This window comes from Hippocampus bargibanti, linkage group LG08, assembly GCF_051943395.1.
Source record: "Hippocampus bargibanti isolate YZ-2025 linkage group LG08, ASM5194339v1, whole genome shotgun sequence".
NCBI lineage: Eukaryota > Metazoa > Chordata > Actinopteri > Syngnathiformes > Syngnathidae > Hippocampus > Hippocampus bargibanti.
In genome coordinates, this window is record NC_142741.1 from 22,676,646 (window position 1) to 22,693,167 (window position 16,522).

The following is a 16,522-nucleotide window of genomic DNA, read 5'->3' on the forward strand; positions in this document are numbered from 1 at the left end:
TTTGATGCCTATGTGTTGTATGACAAAGAAGACGCTGCCGTGTTTGAGTGGGTTACAAAGGAAATGTGTCTCCATCTGGAGGAGCGAGGATATCGACAGTTAACTTTGTGTCTAGAGGATAGAGACTGGATTTCCGGCTACCCTCTGCTTGACAACCTCTCACCGAGCATCCAAAAGAGCAAAAGGAACATATTAATTCTCACCAATAAATACATCAAAACCAGGAACTTCAAGATGTCTTTCTATATGGCCCAGCAACGATTAATGGATAAAAAAGAGATGAATCTCAGACTACAGAAAAGGTTTTTAAACGCTCCATTCTCGAGTGGCCAACAAACCCTCAAGTACAGCCATATTGGTTGAGCGTTAGAAGCGTTTTGGCCAGTGAAAGACACAAGCAATACAACATCCTCTTTAAGGAGGCACTGTAAAATAGACCGGAAGGAACAGTTTTGATCAACTAACACCTCCTGCTATATTTGTCATTAGGTATCTGTTAAAGCACAGGTGTCAAAGTCAAGGCCCGGTGGCCAAATCTGGCCCGCCACATCATTTTATTCGGCCCCTGAAAGCAAATCAAGCATGTCAAGCGCCATGATGGTTGCTAAAGTCCGAACTAAAATTTCAAATGGTCCATGTAAACCACAATAATACTCATTATGTTTGATTTCAGATTTTAGAACTAGTTATTCATTAATATGTTGTGTGTTCTGGATGTAATATGTGGAGGAGATGAAATATTCTAATGATTTTTCCAAAATTCATCACTGCCCTCGAGAGGAAACCATACCACCAATGTGGCCTGTGGTAAAAAAAAAAATAGTTTGACTGACACACCTATGCTAAAGGATGATAAGATCAACCTTTTCATTTTTTTCTTTTATTGTAGTCTTTAAATTCACAATAATACATTTCAAAATGACAAAATGCTACATTTCCAGTGACAGTTTGAACATGTCACAATTGAACCTTTTCCCGCACCCTGTAACCTGATAACATCATAAGCTGTCTGTCCACTGTCGCAACCTCTTAATTCACTTTACAGCCAATTGATTATTAGACACTTAAAAGTCAATCATCTTCACGGAATTAAATTATACTTTGGATAGTCCACTGTGCAAGCCTTTAATGATTATCTCGAAAAGTCTCTTTTCGAAAGGCTCCGCTCTGAGCTCGACAACAGACCTTCATGCTCAGGCATACTTGTGAGTCAAACTACAGTGTTTCAGCCAAAGTGTTTGTTAAATGTCCGTAAATGATATTTTGTGCACTGTGAACATTTTATCATCATAATTCCAATAACAGTTGTCACATGAAAGTTTCTTTGTAGCCATTAACCACTTCTCATTTGTTCAACATTTAATAAACAGGGAAGTGATACACGAATGCACTTCTTCTTTTGTCTTTGTCGCAGAACTCAGTGTAAGAACCGGTGTGAGGGCTAGCATCTATGTTTGATTAAGAGAGGAGGTTATAGAAAAATATTATATCTACTTTTTTGTTGTTTTTATTTTATTTTTTTACACGTTACATCAGCATTTTTAGTCAGACAAAGAATTGGGGAATCCAAAGGAATCAGTGAAGCATCCGCAATGGTGAGTATCACAGATCCAAATTGCTCTATACATTTTCTAGTTGTAAATATCTCCTCAAAGTAATATGTAGACAGAAATGTTTGTGAACGTCATTGACTATCTATCAATCTTCAACCTTTGTGAAATAAACGTTGGCCTAAGGGTTAGATGCGACTGATCATGTCCTGAGAATTTAGGAATATGAGTCTGGAGATGCAATAGTTATTCAGTCACGATCATCCCTGAGATCATTTATACCATAGTGGTCAACCTCAAGGCCTGGAGGCCAAATCCGAGTCATCACATTTTTTTATGTCCCACGGGAAATCAAGTAAAACCAATTTTTGTCTATTGTTAATTTGGTGCATTCATTTAATTTCTACTGAAAATCCGGTCAAAAATTTTAACAGATGTTGCGGGCATTTTGACCTCCGAGCTCCAATCCATTTCAGTGTTGGAGATATTTGATTAATGCATGATCAAATGTGTATAGTACTGTACTGTATATTCAAATTGGCCCTCTGAGAAAAACTAACTATGAGTGAGGCATGCGACCAAAAAACATTTGAGATCCATAACTTACTCAAACTCAAAACGTTGTCATATATACATCTAGATTTAGGGAGTTGGGTAAGGAAGAGAAAACACAGACTAGTTTTTCATGTTTGTCATATGTTAAGGAGGATGAAAACATTGCTCAGTGGAACTTGTATGACTGAAGGTCCAGTAGTTTGTATTTTTAATTTTACGATAATGTAAGTGAGTACTTCAAACTCAGATTCAAGGAAAAGTACAGTACTGAAAACATTTTTAATGCAGCAATTGGAGCTTTTCTTTTTTTTCCTTTTTCATGTGATGAGCACCCATGAATTAACATTGAGGGGGTAAATAAAGACAAAACAAAAGAGCAAACTCTCCCCCCGTCATCTGCTGGACATATTTGGTACTATTCAAACAGGTATTCACCTAGTGAAATGTAAGGTCAGGAAATAAAAGCATTTTTTTGACTTACTTTTCTTATCCATCTACAGACTGCCAGATGTTGGATGCACTTGCTGGTTCTCTGTGCTTATTTTTTGACTGCTGCGAACAAACCTGAATGGATGTTACCCCAGTTCCCTTGTGACGTCATAGTTAAGAAGACCTCAGGAATCATATTTGACTGCAAAGCACGTAGGCTCCAAAAAATACCATATGGTATAACAAGTAATGCAACAGAGCTGAACTTTGCACAAAATCAAATCAAGCATATTAAACATACATCATTTTCTGGTCTAATGAATCTCACCCATATCAACCTGAGCGAGGCAAACAGGAAGAAGTTGGTGAAGATAGATGACAATACCTTCAAAAACTTGACCAACCTGCGTGTGCTGCAACTGAATGGCAACTGTCTGTCCGCAGTGCCGCTCACACTACCTCTCAGTTTGGTTGACCTTGAGTTAAAGGGCAACAGTATTTTGTCTCTGGATAACAGCAGCTTTATTGGACTGCCAAACGTGACAAAACTATTTCTATCCAATAATTGCTATTCCTGGAATCCCTGTGGGACAAATATTAACATTGCAGACGACAGTTTTGCGGCAATGAGAAAACTGCGGAATTTGGACCTGTCCTTAAACAACCTAACCAAAGTCCCCAAAGGACTGCCCTCATCACTGCAGATGCTACACCTAGCATCCAATAAAATCCAGTACATATCAAGCGATGACTTCCGTGGCATGAATCAATTAAAACTCCTCAAGTTGCAAGGGAACTGTCCGATATGTCAAAATGCTCCCTTCCCCTGTTCGCCTTGTCAAAACGGATCTCTTGCCATTCACGCGGATGCCTTCGATGATCTCACACAGCTCCAAATTTTGAGCCTGGCAGGGAACTCACTGACCAAAATGGCCTCATCCTGGTTCAAGAATCTAACACACCTTAAAGAGCTTTTTATCTCATTTAACTTCTTACAAACAGTAATCACAGAGGAAGCAACTTTTCTGCAATACCTTCCCAAACTTGAAAAATTGGACATCTCCTTCAACTTTTTACTGAAGATCTATCCCCAAACATTAAAGCTTTCCCATTATTTTTCACATTTAAGGTCACTCAGAACTTTGCATTTAGCAGGTCTAGTATTCCAAGAAATTGGAGCAGAGACACTCAAACCCCTGTACAAGCTTAAAAACCTGTCTGCACTGGACTTGGGGACCAACTTTATCATTCAATCTGATTCCAGCATATTTAGCAAATTCTCTAACCTGAAGATGATATACCTTGCAGAAAACCGTCTGTATCCGACTAAGGTGAAAAATGTGATGCATTGGAGTGAGGGGTATCACTCGCTTTCCACAATTGCACGCCACCATCAACACCAGCATGTCTTTGAGATCACACACGGCGAAATCAAACAGGAGTGCTATGATTCCGGGCGAGTGCTGAGTCTCAGCTCAAATAATCTGTTCTTCATCTCCCCGCAGCAGTTTGAAGGCTACATCAACATCACGTGTCTCAACCTCTCTGGGAACGGATTCTCATCGGCGCTCAACGGCACAGAGTTCTCCACGATCCCGACGCTGACATATCTGGACTTGTCCTTTAACAAGCTCGATCTGGCTTACGACCACGCCTTCGGCGAGCTTAAGAACTTACAAGTACTGGACATGAGTTACAATTCTCACTACTTTCAATCCTACGGCATAACGCACAATCTAAATTTTCTAAAAAACCTGCCTGTCCTGAGAGTGTTGAATATGAGTCATAACTCTATTTTCACATTGACAACAAAAAAACTGTACAGTCAATCGCTGTCAGAACTGCAGTTTCAAAGCAACCGTTTGGGGCGTCTATGGAAAGAAGGGGATCCCTCGTACATTGAACTTTTCAAATATCTAACAAATTTGACCCTATTAGATATATCTGATAATCACATCACCAAACTTCACACCAGCGTTTATGAGTCCTTACCACAAAACCTGACAAAGTTACGGATAAGTCACAATTTACTAACAAGTTTCAAGTGGGACAAGCTAACCCATTTCCTTCAACTTCAAAGTCTGGATCTGAGCTTCAATGCCATATCTGACGTAACAGGTATCAACTGGAACACTCCAATCACGTTGATCTCCCTGGACCTCAGTCACAATAACATTTACCACTTGGGCGATGGCTTTCTGAAAGGCGCAAAAAGCCTCACAAGTCTTTCTTTGAGCTTCAACAAACTGACCCTCATCAATCAATCAACCTTCCAACTCAGCCCTGACTCACCAATGCTAACCTTGTCCCTGGAGAAAAACCCGTTTCAGTGCACCTGTGACATGTTGGACTTCATTCTATGGATTGGAAACAGTGGTGTGCACATCCCTCGACTCACTGCTGATGTACAATGTGCAGCACCAGAAAAGCAGAAGGGTCGTGCGCTCATTTACTTTGACATCTACCAGTGTGTCAATGCCGATCGTGCTTTTCTGCTATTCTTGGTATCGAGTTCCTTCATTGTTGTTTTTTTATTTGTGGTGACAAGTGCTCACTTATTTTACTGGGATGCCTCCTACATCCTTCACTATGTAAAAGCTAAACTGATGGGGTACCGCACTCTGAAATTGGCCGACAATGTTTATGGTGTTTTTGTGACTTACGACACCAAAGATCCACAAGTCTCCGAGTGGGTGATGAAGTCCCTAAGGGTGAAGTTGGAAGAAGAAGGTGAAAACCATCTTCCTCTGTGTCTGGAGCAGAGGGACTGGCTTCCTGGAGTGCCCCTGATGGATAACCTCCTTCAAAGTATCCGACACAGCCGCAAAACCATGTTTGTCCTAACAGAGGGCTATGTCAAGACCGGGGTCTTCCGGCTGGCCATGTACCTGGCCCACCAACGGCTGCTGGACGAAAACGTGGATGTGATCGTGCTGTTGATGCTGGAGCCTGTGCTGCAGCACTCCTACTTCCTGCGGCTCCGACGGCGATTGTGTGGTAAAAGTGTGGTGGAGTGGCCCAAAACGGCCGCCGCTGAACCTTGGTTTTGGCAAAACCTGCGTAATGTCATCAGGGTGGACAATCAAGTCATGTACAACACGACCTACTCCATGTACTTTAGCAATAGGTAATGCAGTCAGTATTTTGTTTCCAACGACGGTGAGGTAATGGCTGACAACTTGTAGGCAGCTTTGTAAAGACATTGTTTTTACGTACCTTGATAATGTTTGGTTAATTACTTTTGTTTGTTTGTTTGTTTTTACGATGACCATCTAAAACCAGAATTATGGTTACACAATAAATGAGAACATGTGTATGTCAAGCCTGTGTTCTTTACTTATATGGATGGATGGATGGATGGATGGATGGATGGATGGATGGATGGATGGATGGATGGATGGATGGATGGATGGATGGATGGATGGGTGGGTGGATGGGCAGGTGGGTGGATGGGTGGAGTTTTGGGTGTGTGTGATTTTGGCAGGATGGATGGATGGATGGATGGATGGATGGATGGATGGATGGATTTCATAACTTTGCTGCTGTGAAATGTAAAATTCTCCACTGCGAGACTAATAAAGGCAAATCAAATCCAATCCAACAGATGGATGGATGGATGGATGGATGGATGGATGGATGGATGGATGGATGGATGGATGGATGGATGGATGGATGGATGGATGGGGGATGGATGGATGGACGGACGGACGGACGGATGGATGGATGGATGGATGGATGGATGGATGGATGGATGGATGGATGGATAGAACTCATGACACTTGACACACGAAGCAGGTGAAAGACCACACTCCTCACAAATGAAAAGACAACGCAGCCATTACTCAATTCGTCCAGGAAGCGTCACTGTTGTACCGTTTGCCACTGCGAGAACATTTGGGCGCATTCAACGACGTTCAATTGAGAATCGTTGGATGTGGAGCAAAAATATTTTGTTTCTTGCAGCGCAAACTAGAATCAAACTCCGGAAAGGGGAAGAGAGAAATCCATAGCGGCCAAGCAAAAAATATATATATATTTAATTGTGTCAGCTGCTCATTTAAAAACGAATCAAACTGTTTGTATTGGGTTACAGAGAGTGTTGAATCAATAATGAAAATATAATATAATAACAATATGCCATTATTAAGGCGAGCCGTGTCATGACGTCATCGTTATTTTGCATAACTCATCGTATATAAATGGTACAAACGGAAGTAAACGCCACTTCTCCCACCCTTAGATTCGACGTGTTGCATCACGCCACAGCTGGTGAGTCCACACCTAAAAATACAGATATTTATATAAATACATATGAAAAATTACAAACGGGCAATATTCGCAATTATTTACTTCATTGTTCATTTTGAATGTTGTTCGGTTCTGTTCTATATGCGTGTTATAGGGGCAACTTTGATCTATTGTTCAACCTTAGAAGTCGATGTTCGTCATGTGAAAAAAAAAATGAGACATGCGCGTCTTTTTAGAACTGTGTGTAGTTTGGGGGCTTCTGGCATTTGCTTTAATGTAGCTCGCACATAGGGCGTTGTTTCCGCATCTGCACGTTTCTACTCGGCTTCTTTCTTCAGTCGCATGCTTTTTGTTTTCCTTGTTTTTTTAATCGCCACCTTGTTTAGCCCTGCATTATCTGCGTGTTCAATAATGCAACGGATACTACTTTATTTTTAGTACACGCAAACATGAGTGACAAACCGAGTGTCGACGAAGTCACAACCTTTGACAAGTCCAAGCTGAAGAAGACCGAGACCCAAGAGAAAAACACGTTGCCAACAAAAGAGAGTGGGTACATCTTTATCCTCACGTATTGTGTGTTGCATCAATATTAAGAAAATGCTTCTCTTCCAGCCATCGAGCAGGAGAAGACAGCGTAATGGCTAATCCAATGTGCTGTACATTCCACAAGCCCTTCGGCTGAACTCCACCTGCAATGAGTGGCCAAACGCCACCCCATCAGTCTGCTGTCATCACCTTTTGGCACAGTGAAGAAAGGCTTGTTCACATGGGTCAACGGTCTTGTATTTTTGTGGAGGCATCTCTTGGCATCGGAAGAAGAGCACCATGCATCCTGTGCAAGCCCACTGCAATGCCTGGAAATGCTTCCACAGAAATATAGATTTTTTTTTTTGTAAATCTGGAATACATGTTTGTTAAATATGGAAATTAAAAATGTATAAAGGTCAGTTGTGTGGATTTTATTAAACAACATGTTTGTTTAAACATACCAGAATTAGTAATCATGAGATTCGGAAGAAGATATATTGGTGGATTTAATTCAATGTTGTGAAAATGCGTTGAAGCCAATTTACAACTAACCTAATGCGTATTGGGGTGGGGAAATTTGCTTGCGGCTGAGTGATGACTGCTGCATCATGTGCATGTATCAGATCATTATGCAACTTCCAGTAGGCCTGTTAACAGCTGTGTGTTCTCAATGAGCTCTGCTGTGGGGTTGATACAAGTTCCCATTCAGCCTTATTCCAATAAGAACGGCATTTAATCTAAAATGGATTGCAATGGTGTCAGGGAAAATGTTTTTTTGTGTGTATTTTTAGTAAAGGTCTCACCATAGCTGCCTTGTATGCACAGCTGGGAACTTCAGCTGCAAGAATGTCATGTAATGTGGTAAATGCGAACCACTCATTTTAATAAAAAAAAATACAATAAAATGCCAGCACCTGTCAACCTCAGATTCATAGTAAAGAAAGGTTTGCGCAGGGCATTGTGCTATATATGGACTACATATTCTAGGATCGAACTGTCATTAAGTTTCCAACTGCAGATAAGAACATTCTGAAATTGGCATACAACAGTGAAAAGAAATTAACCATACCCACACATTAAGACAACACATTGACACTTAGACAGATGTGTATATACAATATCAACTCACCACTCAGCTAATTTGTATCAGACACCAAGCTGACACTGTAGCAGGGTAATTATTCATTAAAAAAAAGTTAAAAAATAGGATCTGTAATAACCATAAATACATATTGTCAGCTCCTATATCATTAAGTTATAAAGTTAACGCCACACTTATAAATATATGACTACAAAAATAAATATAATGTATTCAATTAAAATGTGCTGCATGTAAAAGTAAATAACATTTGCCTATTACAATAATAATACTACTAATAATAATACATTTCATTTATAAGCGGCTTTCAAAACTCTCAAGGTCACTTTACAGTCACAGGATCAGTTTTTCTGCAGGTGAGCAGCGGCAGCCACACACAACAGCGTGTGGCTGCTATATGTAAAATATGGTCACTCATAATACGTCACCAACAATACTAATAAACTTTTTTTATTGTGAATGAGGTATATACACAAATAATGTATGATCAGTGTAAATCCATTAGAATCACAATAAATCATGTTTGCAATAATCAATATCTAGCAATTATTCTACTATAGAGGATTGGACTAGCACTTGGAGAGGGTAAATGACGTTGAAGCTCCATGTTGGTATCAAATGGAAATTGTTCTTTCTTATCCCAGAGAATCAATATCACTGTCACATACACTAGTTTTTTGACAATCTGGAAAATGTACAGTATATTGGAGAGGAAATATTCAACCCTAATCGGAATAATAGTGCATGTGGTTTTCAGGTCTGCGGACGCAAGAAACTTTCACTGTTTGGCAGGTTTGGGGGAAGGGGCCGGTACAGCGAAAGAATGTTATTCGAGTTAAGTCATGTTGTTGGGGGATGTGCAACCAGCCCCTGAGGCAAGACAACAGCCCCATCTGATATAATCTTCTAAATAGCACCGACAGCAAAGATCGCATTTTGAACTTCACAGCTGGCATAAAATATAAACGACTGAGCAGATGCAACAACATAGCGTCGATCAACAAAACTGTTCTGTTTGAATGGTGAGTTTGGGGCTCACTGCCAGAAACGGGAACAGGAACAGGAAGTTAGACAAACACACACTGAGGAAATGACTCCCCCAAAACAGCACAATGAAGACAACAAGATGTGGTTTCTTCATAAGGAGGAATTTCACATTGGACTATCTGTATCAAAATACATATTGGAAAACAAAGACTTTATGGAATTAGACACATCCAGAGGAATTCTTGAGCAAGTAGTTTGAGACATTAAGAATTCTGCAGCAACACTACTACAAAAATGTAGAAAAAGAAAAAGGTATCACAACTGCAGCGTATTGCAAAAGTGTGATTATAATCCCCAACGAAGGCTTTCTGTCGGTCTTCAGCGCAGCACCAAGAAAAGAACAATTCCTCTTTGTCTTCATTATCATGGTGGTGGTGGGAAAAATCTGTGCAGCTATTGTGTGATTGACGGACACAAAAGTTGAGGGTGGGTGCCTCTCCAATCCAGTCACTACAATGGCTTTGTGTGACCGAAACATTCCTAGTGCTTTATTTCAGGTTTCATGAAAGATTTCTTTGGAGGCTGTCCTCTCGAGAAGTTCAAATAATAACCTACTATACCTATAACTATAACCTATACCTGTCACTATAACCTATAACTAACTTTGATATGACCTCCCTATTTTTAATATTTTACCTCAATCAAAGACAAAAAAAAGGAATGTGCTCCTCTCAACATCTTCCCCTGGTGGCTTTTGTAGGAATAAAGTGCATAGCAAGGCGAACAGCTAAGGGCCTTCCTGACTTGTAATGTGAAACACAAGAACTTAGTAAGTAAGGGAGGAACAGACGAGAGAGACGGAACATTCCGAAATGCTGAATCACGTTATCTTGTGTAAAATAAAAAATAAAAAATAAACATCTACACACATCTTAAAAACTGTTTAAATCAATGGAAATCAACTCAACACTATATGTGTTCAGCAAAAAATGTACTTGTACAGTACAGTACAGTACAGTGCAAGTGCAGGTTTGAGACCATCTTCCACGGGCCTCACTCCACTTAATATGTCAATTAGTACGTTCACATACTTTCAAGTTGTTTTTTTATTTGTATTGCGCAGGGTGATGGTTATTAATACAATACACATGCAGCTTGAAGAAGTGTTCCTTTAGTTTTGCTGGTGCTAGACTAGAGTTGCTCAACTTGGCATTGCAAATCATGCAGATAGGACGCTCACTCCCATCATGTTCCGTGATACATGAGAATCCGTGTTGTACATATCCGACCACTTTCTCTCTGTATTCATTTTTTCGATTTGGTATGCTTCTGACTCTATACTGCCCCCACGATTTCCTGTGGTATTTCTCAGTTTCGTCCGGAGCTCTACGGACATAACAACGGACGAAACGGCCTGAGTCGAATGCCAAAGAGTATAACTGAGTTGTGAGACGGGTTTCAAAGATGGGCAGCGAGGGGGCTTGCCGAATGTTCAGTGGGAGGTCATTCCAGAGAGTGGGACAATCAACGGGAAAGGCTCCCCTCTGAGCCTCCGTTTAGTTTTTGGCACATCTAATAATGGTAGCAGACCTGAGGCGTCGGGAATGTGTGTCGGGGTGGATGAGCATGGAGAGGTCAGGAGGAGAGAGGCCTTTTTCAAGATTTGAAGACAAAAAATAAGATCTTGAAAAGAACTCTAAAATGTATAGGGAGCCAGTGAAGGGATGCCAGAGTAGGAGTTATGTGCTCCCTCTTACGAGTATCAGTCAAGAGGTGAGCAGCAGCATCTGGATCAGCTGGAAAACCCTTAAAGGAGGATTGGCTGACACCAAAGTAAAGCGCATTACAATTATCGAGCCGAGATTTGACAAAGGCATGAATTACTGCTTCAAGGTGCTCATGAGAAAGGAGAACATTGGCTGAACATTGCGATTGCAAGATTGAAATGACCCGTGCATATGTGCGGGCGTGACAAAGTGTATACAAGTGAACTTTTCTGAACATACAGTAGTTGTCTGTCGTATCTCTCTGATGCGAATGCCAAGGACCGGAAAGTGAAGCAAACTTGATTATATATGCCAGAGAAAAGTGTTTCCCAAACTTTACAGTTCCCAGGCACCTATTTTAAATCAGAAAAATCCCATGGTCGACCACCAAAACAAACTACCGAAATAATGATGATCTTGTTTGGGTTTACTTCAAAATAGAATTGCCTAGTTGGAAATCGGGGCCTGTTTCTTTAAACACAACACTGATACACCTGTGGGAATGTATATCCAGGATGAATGGCAATAGTTCCTAAAATATCAAATAGAAGAGCATTTACAGTAATCCCTTGTTTATTGCGGACTAGGACAACCCGCAATAGACGACTAACCGCGATGTAGCGAACCCTACATGTATTGGTAAATTTATATGTGTATAAAAAATATTAAAAGGCCAAATTTAGTGGTAGGCAGTACAGGACATGCATAAAGAAGCACAGTAAATGTTTGTAATATAGTACTGGTGCAATAAAGAAAACAGTCCACTATCAACATACAGTATACACAGTACAATATTTACATGTACACTACTCATCTTTCTTGATGTAACGCACCGTATATTCATTGACGTTGTAATGGCGTGCAACAGCGGCATAATTTTCGCCTTCCCTCAGTTTGTCAAGTAATTTTACTTTTTCACTCGCTGTCATCATTTTCATTTTCTTTTTGGGTTCGCTGGATGATTTTAAAGGTATGGGGCGTTTAGGAGCCATTGTCAGAGGTGGGGGGGTATTAAGTACGAATAAAAATATGAGAATACGTACAATACATAACCTGAAGTAATGCGGTGCAAAAACAGGAGGAGGGATAAGCCTTCAGGTAAGTCGAATGCTGTCCAACTTCGGACCGAGTCAGCACGAAAACAAATGAAAAAAGAAAAACTGGAATTGACAGCGCGGTATCTCATGAATGTAACCAAAGTCAAGACAATTAATGTACAGTGAGCAAAATGATGAACATTTTGTTTGCATTTATCGTCGACTCATTATTGTCATGTGTGGCCAAAAGAAACCAATATTTTTGGATACTGAACTAATGTTCCGTTGTGTGCATTTACAGCACAGTAATGCCTCAAAATGGATGAATACATTGAAAAATAACAACAGTAAATCTAATGAATGCTCTATGCTAATCTCTGTGACCCGTTGTTGTTTTACAGTACTGTACAGTAGTGACTTTTGCTGCCATTTGCGGCCTTTTTTTAGGTTCTAAAAAAATCAGTGATGCATCAAAGGGCCGCAATAATCGAACCGTGAAGTAACACGGGTTAACTGTATTTATTCTGCCGATTCACTCGACATTGCTAGCACATATAGATAACCAAAGATATGTTTGAAATTACTTTCTGACAAAACGAGTGCAACTGGAAAACTTGCTTTTGATCTCTCACGACACGCTAAGTCCCGTGGCGGACGATCGCTGCCTTAAGGCGACGTATTTGAGACAACATCTAGCAAAACAGGTCTGAAGAAATGACAAGATTGTCTCAATGGTCCTTGTGTTCCCATGAATCTTCATGCAAAGACTGTCATATTCTTGTCAAATTTTTGAGACGCCATAATCTGTATTATAAAAATACACTTCATCACTTAAACCATACCTGTCGATAAAATATTTATATTTCCTAAAACGGCACATATGTTGTTGCTTTTAAAAAGAAAATAATCCTGTTATCATCGGTAACTTCTATTTGAGGGGCTCGTGTGTGTCACTTGTCTTCAATTCATTCACAAACTGTACATGCCAAGGATAAATCAGAAAAACTGTTAGTCTCCACAGAAAGCAGCTATTAAGTGAAACATGGTGGTATGGAAAAAAAGGAAGCTTGTGGAAAGTAAAAAAAAGAAAAAAGAACAGACAGTGTGTATCGTAAATGAGGAACAAACTGAGGCTGAACCCAAACGTCTCAACAGGGCCACACGTGATCTAGTTAATGCCAAAATGATGAACGGACCTGAACTTGCCACATGAGCAGAGTTCAGTTTTGTATGGATCTAATAATTAGACATGTCTGTTTTTATTTTTCACTGATTTTAACGTAACTTGGCCAGGGACAGACTAGATGCTATGTGACATCTCATGTTATCAAAGGTAGTTTGACAGTAGGCTTCAAGCATTAACACTAGAGTTAATGGTCAACCGACGTCTCCGGACAAGTTGTGTCCATAATTTGTAAAATGGCTTCAAATGACTTCTACTGAGCGTATTTTTATAAGATTCCACCGCATATAGCTATATTTTACGTTTTAAGACTCGCTCTGAATATTCAGGAAGTCTTGTTTTTGAGTTGGTGACGAGTCCGTACGTGACGTCACGAACGGACCGCCCCCTGACCGAAAAAAGACACATTGTAGCAGTCCTTCCATCACGTTAATGTATTTTGCTGTACATGTTTGGTCTGAGAACCGTGTTGCATCCAAAAGCCGCCAGAAGAGGGGATCCAAGATCCATATACGGAATTTATCAGCCTGTGGAAGCGGAGGTGGCCACTGGAGGTCGCCATTTTGTGCCTCTTTTTTTTGGGTGAGAGATTTTCCCCCAATGTTGCCTCAAAATGGCACATATAATTCTTTAATCGATTGCAAACATGTGTACTTTCCTCTTCAGAACTATTTGAATCATATTCATAACTGGATGTGTAACAAGAAAGCATATTCTCCGAATCTGAAACCATTATTTTGATTCACAAGCAATGCAAGACGTCTTGGCGTAACGTCACGAACTGGGGGCGGGACTTTCTGAAAATGCCCAATTCGCAGCTCAATTTTTTTGCAGATTTTGGACACTTTAAGTCATTTTTATTGGTGTTTTGCATTTGACTAAAAATATCAAACTGCGTGTTTTGGGTATTTTAGATGCTATAAAACGTTTTTCTGTTAGTTAAAAAAACAAAAAAAGAGGTGTCAGTTGTCCTTTAAGGGCTCACTTAGCGTGAAGGCCTTTGGAAAGCGAGAGGAAGCGTCTGTCAGTGGTGGGCCGTCAGGGCTTGCAAGGCATTCTCTACTGGTCTAAAAATATCAGAATCACAGACTGATGTTAATTATATTGTGTCCATAAATTATTATTAAATAATTCCAAATAGTCTTTCAGCTTCCTTTCATTGATTTTCCCCAGATGTGTGTTTTCATTTAACCAATCACATTTTCCGACATCATTTGTTAACAGGGTCAGAAATCTACCTGAACATCTTCACAATAAGTTCTGCAGGCCCTGTAACATTAAATGCGGTGTCGATGACTATGTTGCTTTAACTAATGTCTGTTGCTTTAACCAATCACATTTCGGGTTGGTGATGCGCAGGGCCTGCTCGCAGGCCTGGATAATGTCGGCGTTTTCACAAACTATGATTGACTAATTACCAGTCAGTAATAGTATCACTTGTCGCAAGGGACAAGAGCATACTGACCCGAGTTAGCACACTGTATCTGGAGCAAGCTGCTAAAGCAAATACATTGTACTAAAATAGCACATAATAATGCAATTTTATGAAGTTATCACTGATGCTTCGCCATCCTGTTGTTTAATCCTCTCTGCGGTGTGAAAGAAGGACTTCTGACCCCATATCATGAATCCACACGTTCATGGTAAAAACTTAAAGAGTTTAACGACAGTATTTCTTTCTTCACAAGTTATTTCCTGGCTCTATTAAATCACCCCACATTTTTTATTTACAGTCGCAGCTGTGGATTGATTCAGACATAGCTCTACTGAAGGTCCAGGGCTTATTTGCACGGCCCGCTACTGCTGGCTGTACATGGAGAAAGGTGTTACGGAGAAAACATGCAAACACTACAGAGGAAGATTGGAACTGAGAGTTAAACCCTGAACCTTGAAACTGTAAGTCAGTTGTGCTAAACACCACATTCCCATGCTGCCCCTCTTGCATGACTCTTGTGTATTTAAAAATCACAAATAAACATGGATGTCTAAATAGGCCACACATTCTGTGTTTCTGCAGCTTTCTAACTTCACTTCAAAACACATGGCAGCGTATCAAGTTAAAATATGAAAATACATTATTTCGCAATGATGTTTTAAAAATCTGAGTATCAATTAGGCAGATGTCTCCTGGCGGCAACACGCTGTGGTGTGATTCGAAGGGACATGTGCAAGGAACATCTTAGCAGAGAGAGCTAGAGAGAGGCATCAGACTGGTGTGCACAGTAGCTGGGAATGTGACAGCCAAACCCCGCCGAATGTCTTTTTGCAAATATAGTATGCAGTGCATGTTAGGGCTAGAGCGAAGTGTCTCAAGCTTGAGCAAGAAGCAATCGCGGACAGAAAGACAGGAGGAAGTGAGACGACGATCACGCCCCTCGGTGCAAAAGGAGGAAGATGCCGATTGCGAGACAGTTTTAATCATGTGATTCCTCCTTCGGGAAGAAAAGGCTTTGTAGAACATGATGTATTTGATAGGCTGCTTCATGTAAATGTGTAACCTCTGGAGCCAAAATTGTGATTTAATCGTGCCTGAGAGTGGCTTTGAAGAGACTGATTAGCAGTGGGACAGGTCACTGATTAAAAAAAACATTGAGGAATAATGACATGCTAATGAGTATCCTTGACCTCATGATCATGAAGTTGAATACGTACCGTTATTTATCAAGCTGTGACTGACCTCCGTCTTATTTTTCTTTGTGTTTTCTGTACTTGGAGATGACACATAAGGCATACCAAAAAGCTGTGTGTCAAGAGTCGTAACTATGGGATGAAACCAGCGGCGGGCCATGGATTTCATCGCTAAGCCTTCAGTAGTGCTACGTCTGAATCAATCTAGACTGAAAAAAGGTGGTGTGATTCACTAGAGGATGGGTACCATCAGCCAGGAAATAACTGACCGACCTTTCTTCATTATGTCCTTTTTTTCTTGAAAAGTCTGTCTTGAAAATGGGTTTAACAGTAATTCTCCAACCAAAGTAGTTTCTTCTCCTCCGTCAGTGATTGTGGGTTAACAAACCGCTATTAAATCGACACAACAATATATTTTCTTATGCAGATCGTAAATATGAGTGCAACAAAAACTGAAGAAATAAATGGCACAAAACATACAAGTAAACACAATTTACATTCTTAGTGCT

At 40.3% G+C, this 16,522-nt stretch overlaps 2 protein-coding genes across 3 annotated transcripts; both read left to right on the forward strand.

Annotated features, from left to right (window-relative positions):
* The first annotated feature begins 1,424 nt into the window (after nt 1-1,424).
* On the forward strand, nt 1,425-5,837 carry tlr8a (toll-like receptor 8a). Of its 2 annotated transcripts, none has more exons than XM_089002896.1 (2): nt 1,425-1,595; nt 2,606-5,837. In XM_089002896.1, exons 1-2 carry the CDS (start codon nt 1,593-1,595, stop codon nt 5,663-5,665), a joined length of 3,063 nt encoding a protein of 1,020 aa, XP_088859022.1. In that variant the 5' UTR covers nt 1,425-1,592; the 3' UTR covers nt 5,666-5,837. The 2 variants fall into 2 exon arrangements, with proteins under 2 accessions (XP_088859022.1, XP_088859023.1); XM_089002897.1 differs by lacking the exon at nt 1,425-1,595 and having other exon boundaries at nt 2,685-2,771; nt 4,040-5,837.
* Nucleotides 5,838-6,673: 836 nt separating this feature from the next.
* On the forward strand, nt 6,674-7,732 carry tmsb4x (thymosin beta 4 X-linked). The gene is made up of 3 exons (XM_089002921.1): nt 6,674-6,803; nt 7,221-7,331; nt 7,398-7,732. Exons 1-3 carry the CDS (start codon nt 6,734-6,736, stop codon nt 7,421-7,423), a joined length of 207 nt encoding a protein of 68 aa, XP_088859047.1. The 5' UTR covers nt 6,674-6,733; the 3' UTR covers nt 7,424-7,732.
* Nucleotides 7,733-16,522: the final 8,790 nt, after the last annotated feature.

What these genes read in the sequence shown, in the direction of transcription:
- tmsb4x (XM_089002921.1), top strand. Translation starts at nt 6,734, where the DNA reads ATGGTACAAACGGAAGTAAACGCCACTTCTCCCACCCTTAGATTCGAC. An exon ending in GTTGCATCACGCCACAGCTG is followed by an intron (nt 6,804 to 7,220) that starts GTGAGTCCACAC and finishes CTTTATTTTTAG; the next exon opens with TACACGCAAACATGAGTGAC. An exon ending in CACGTTGCCAACAAAAGAGA is followed by an intron (nt 7,332 to 7,397) that starts GTGGGTACATCT and finishes CTTCTCTTCCAG; the next exon opens with CCATCGAGCAGGAGAAGACA.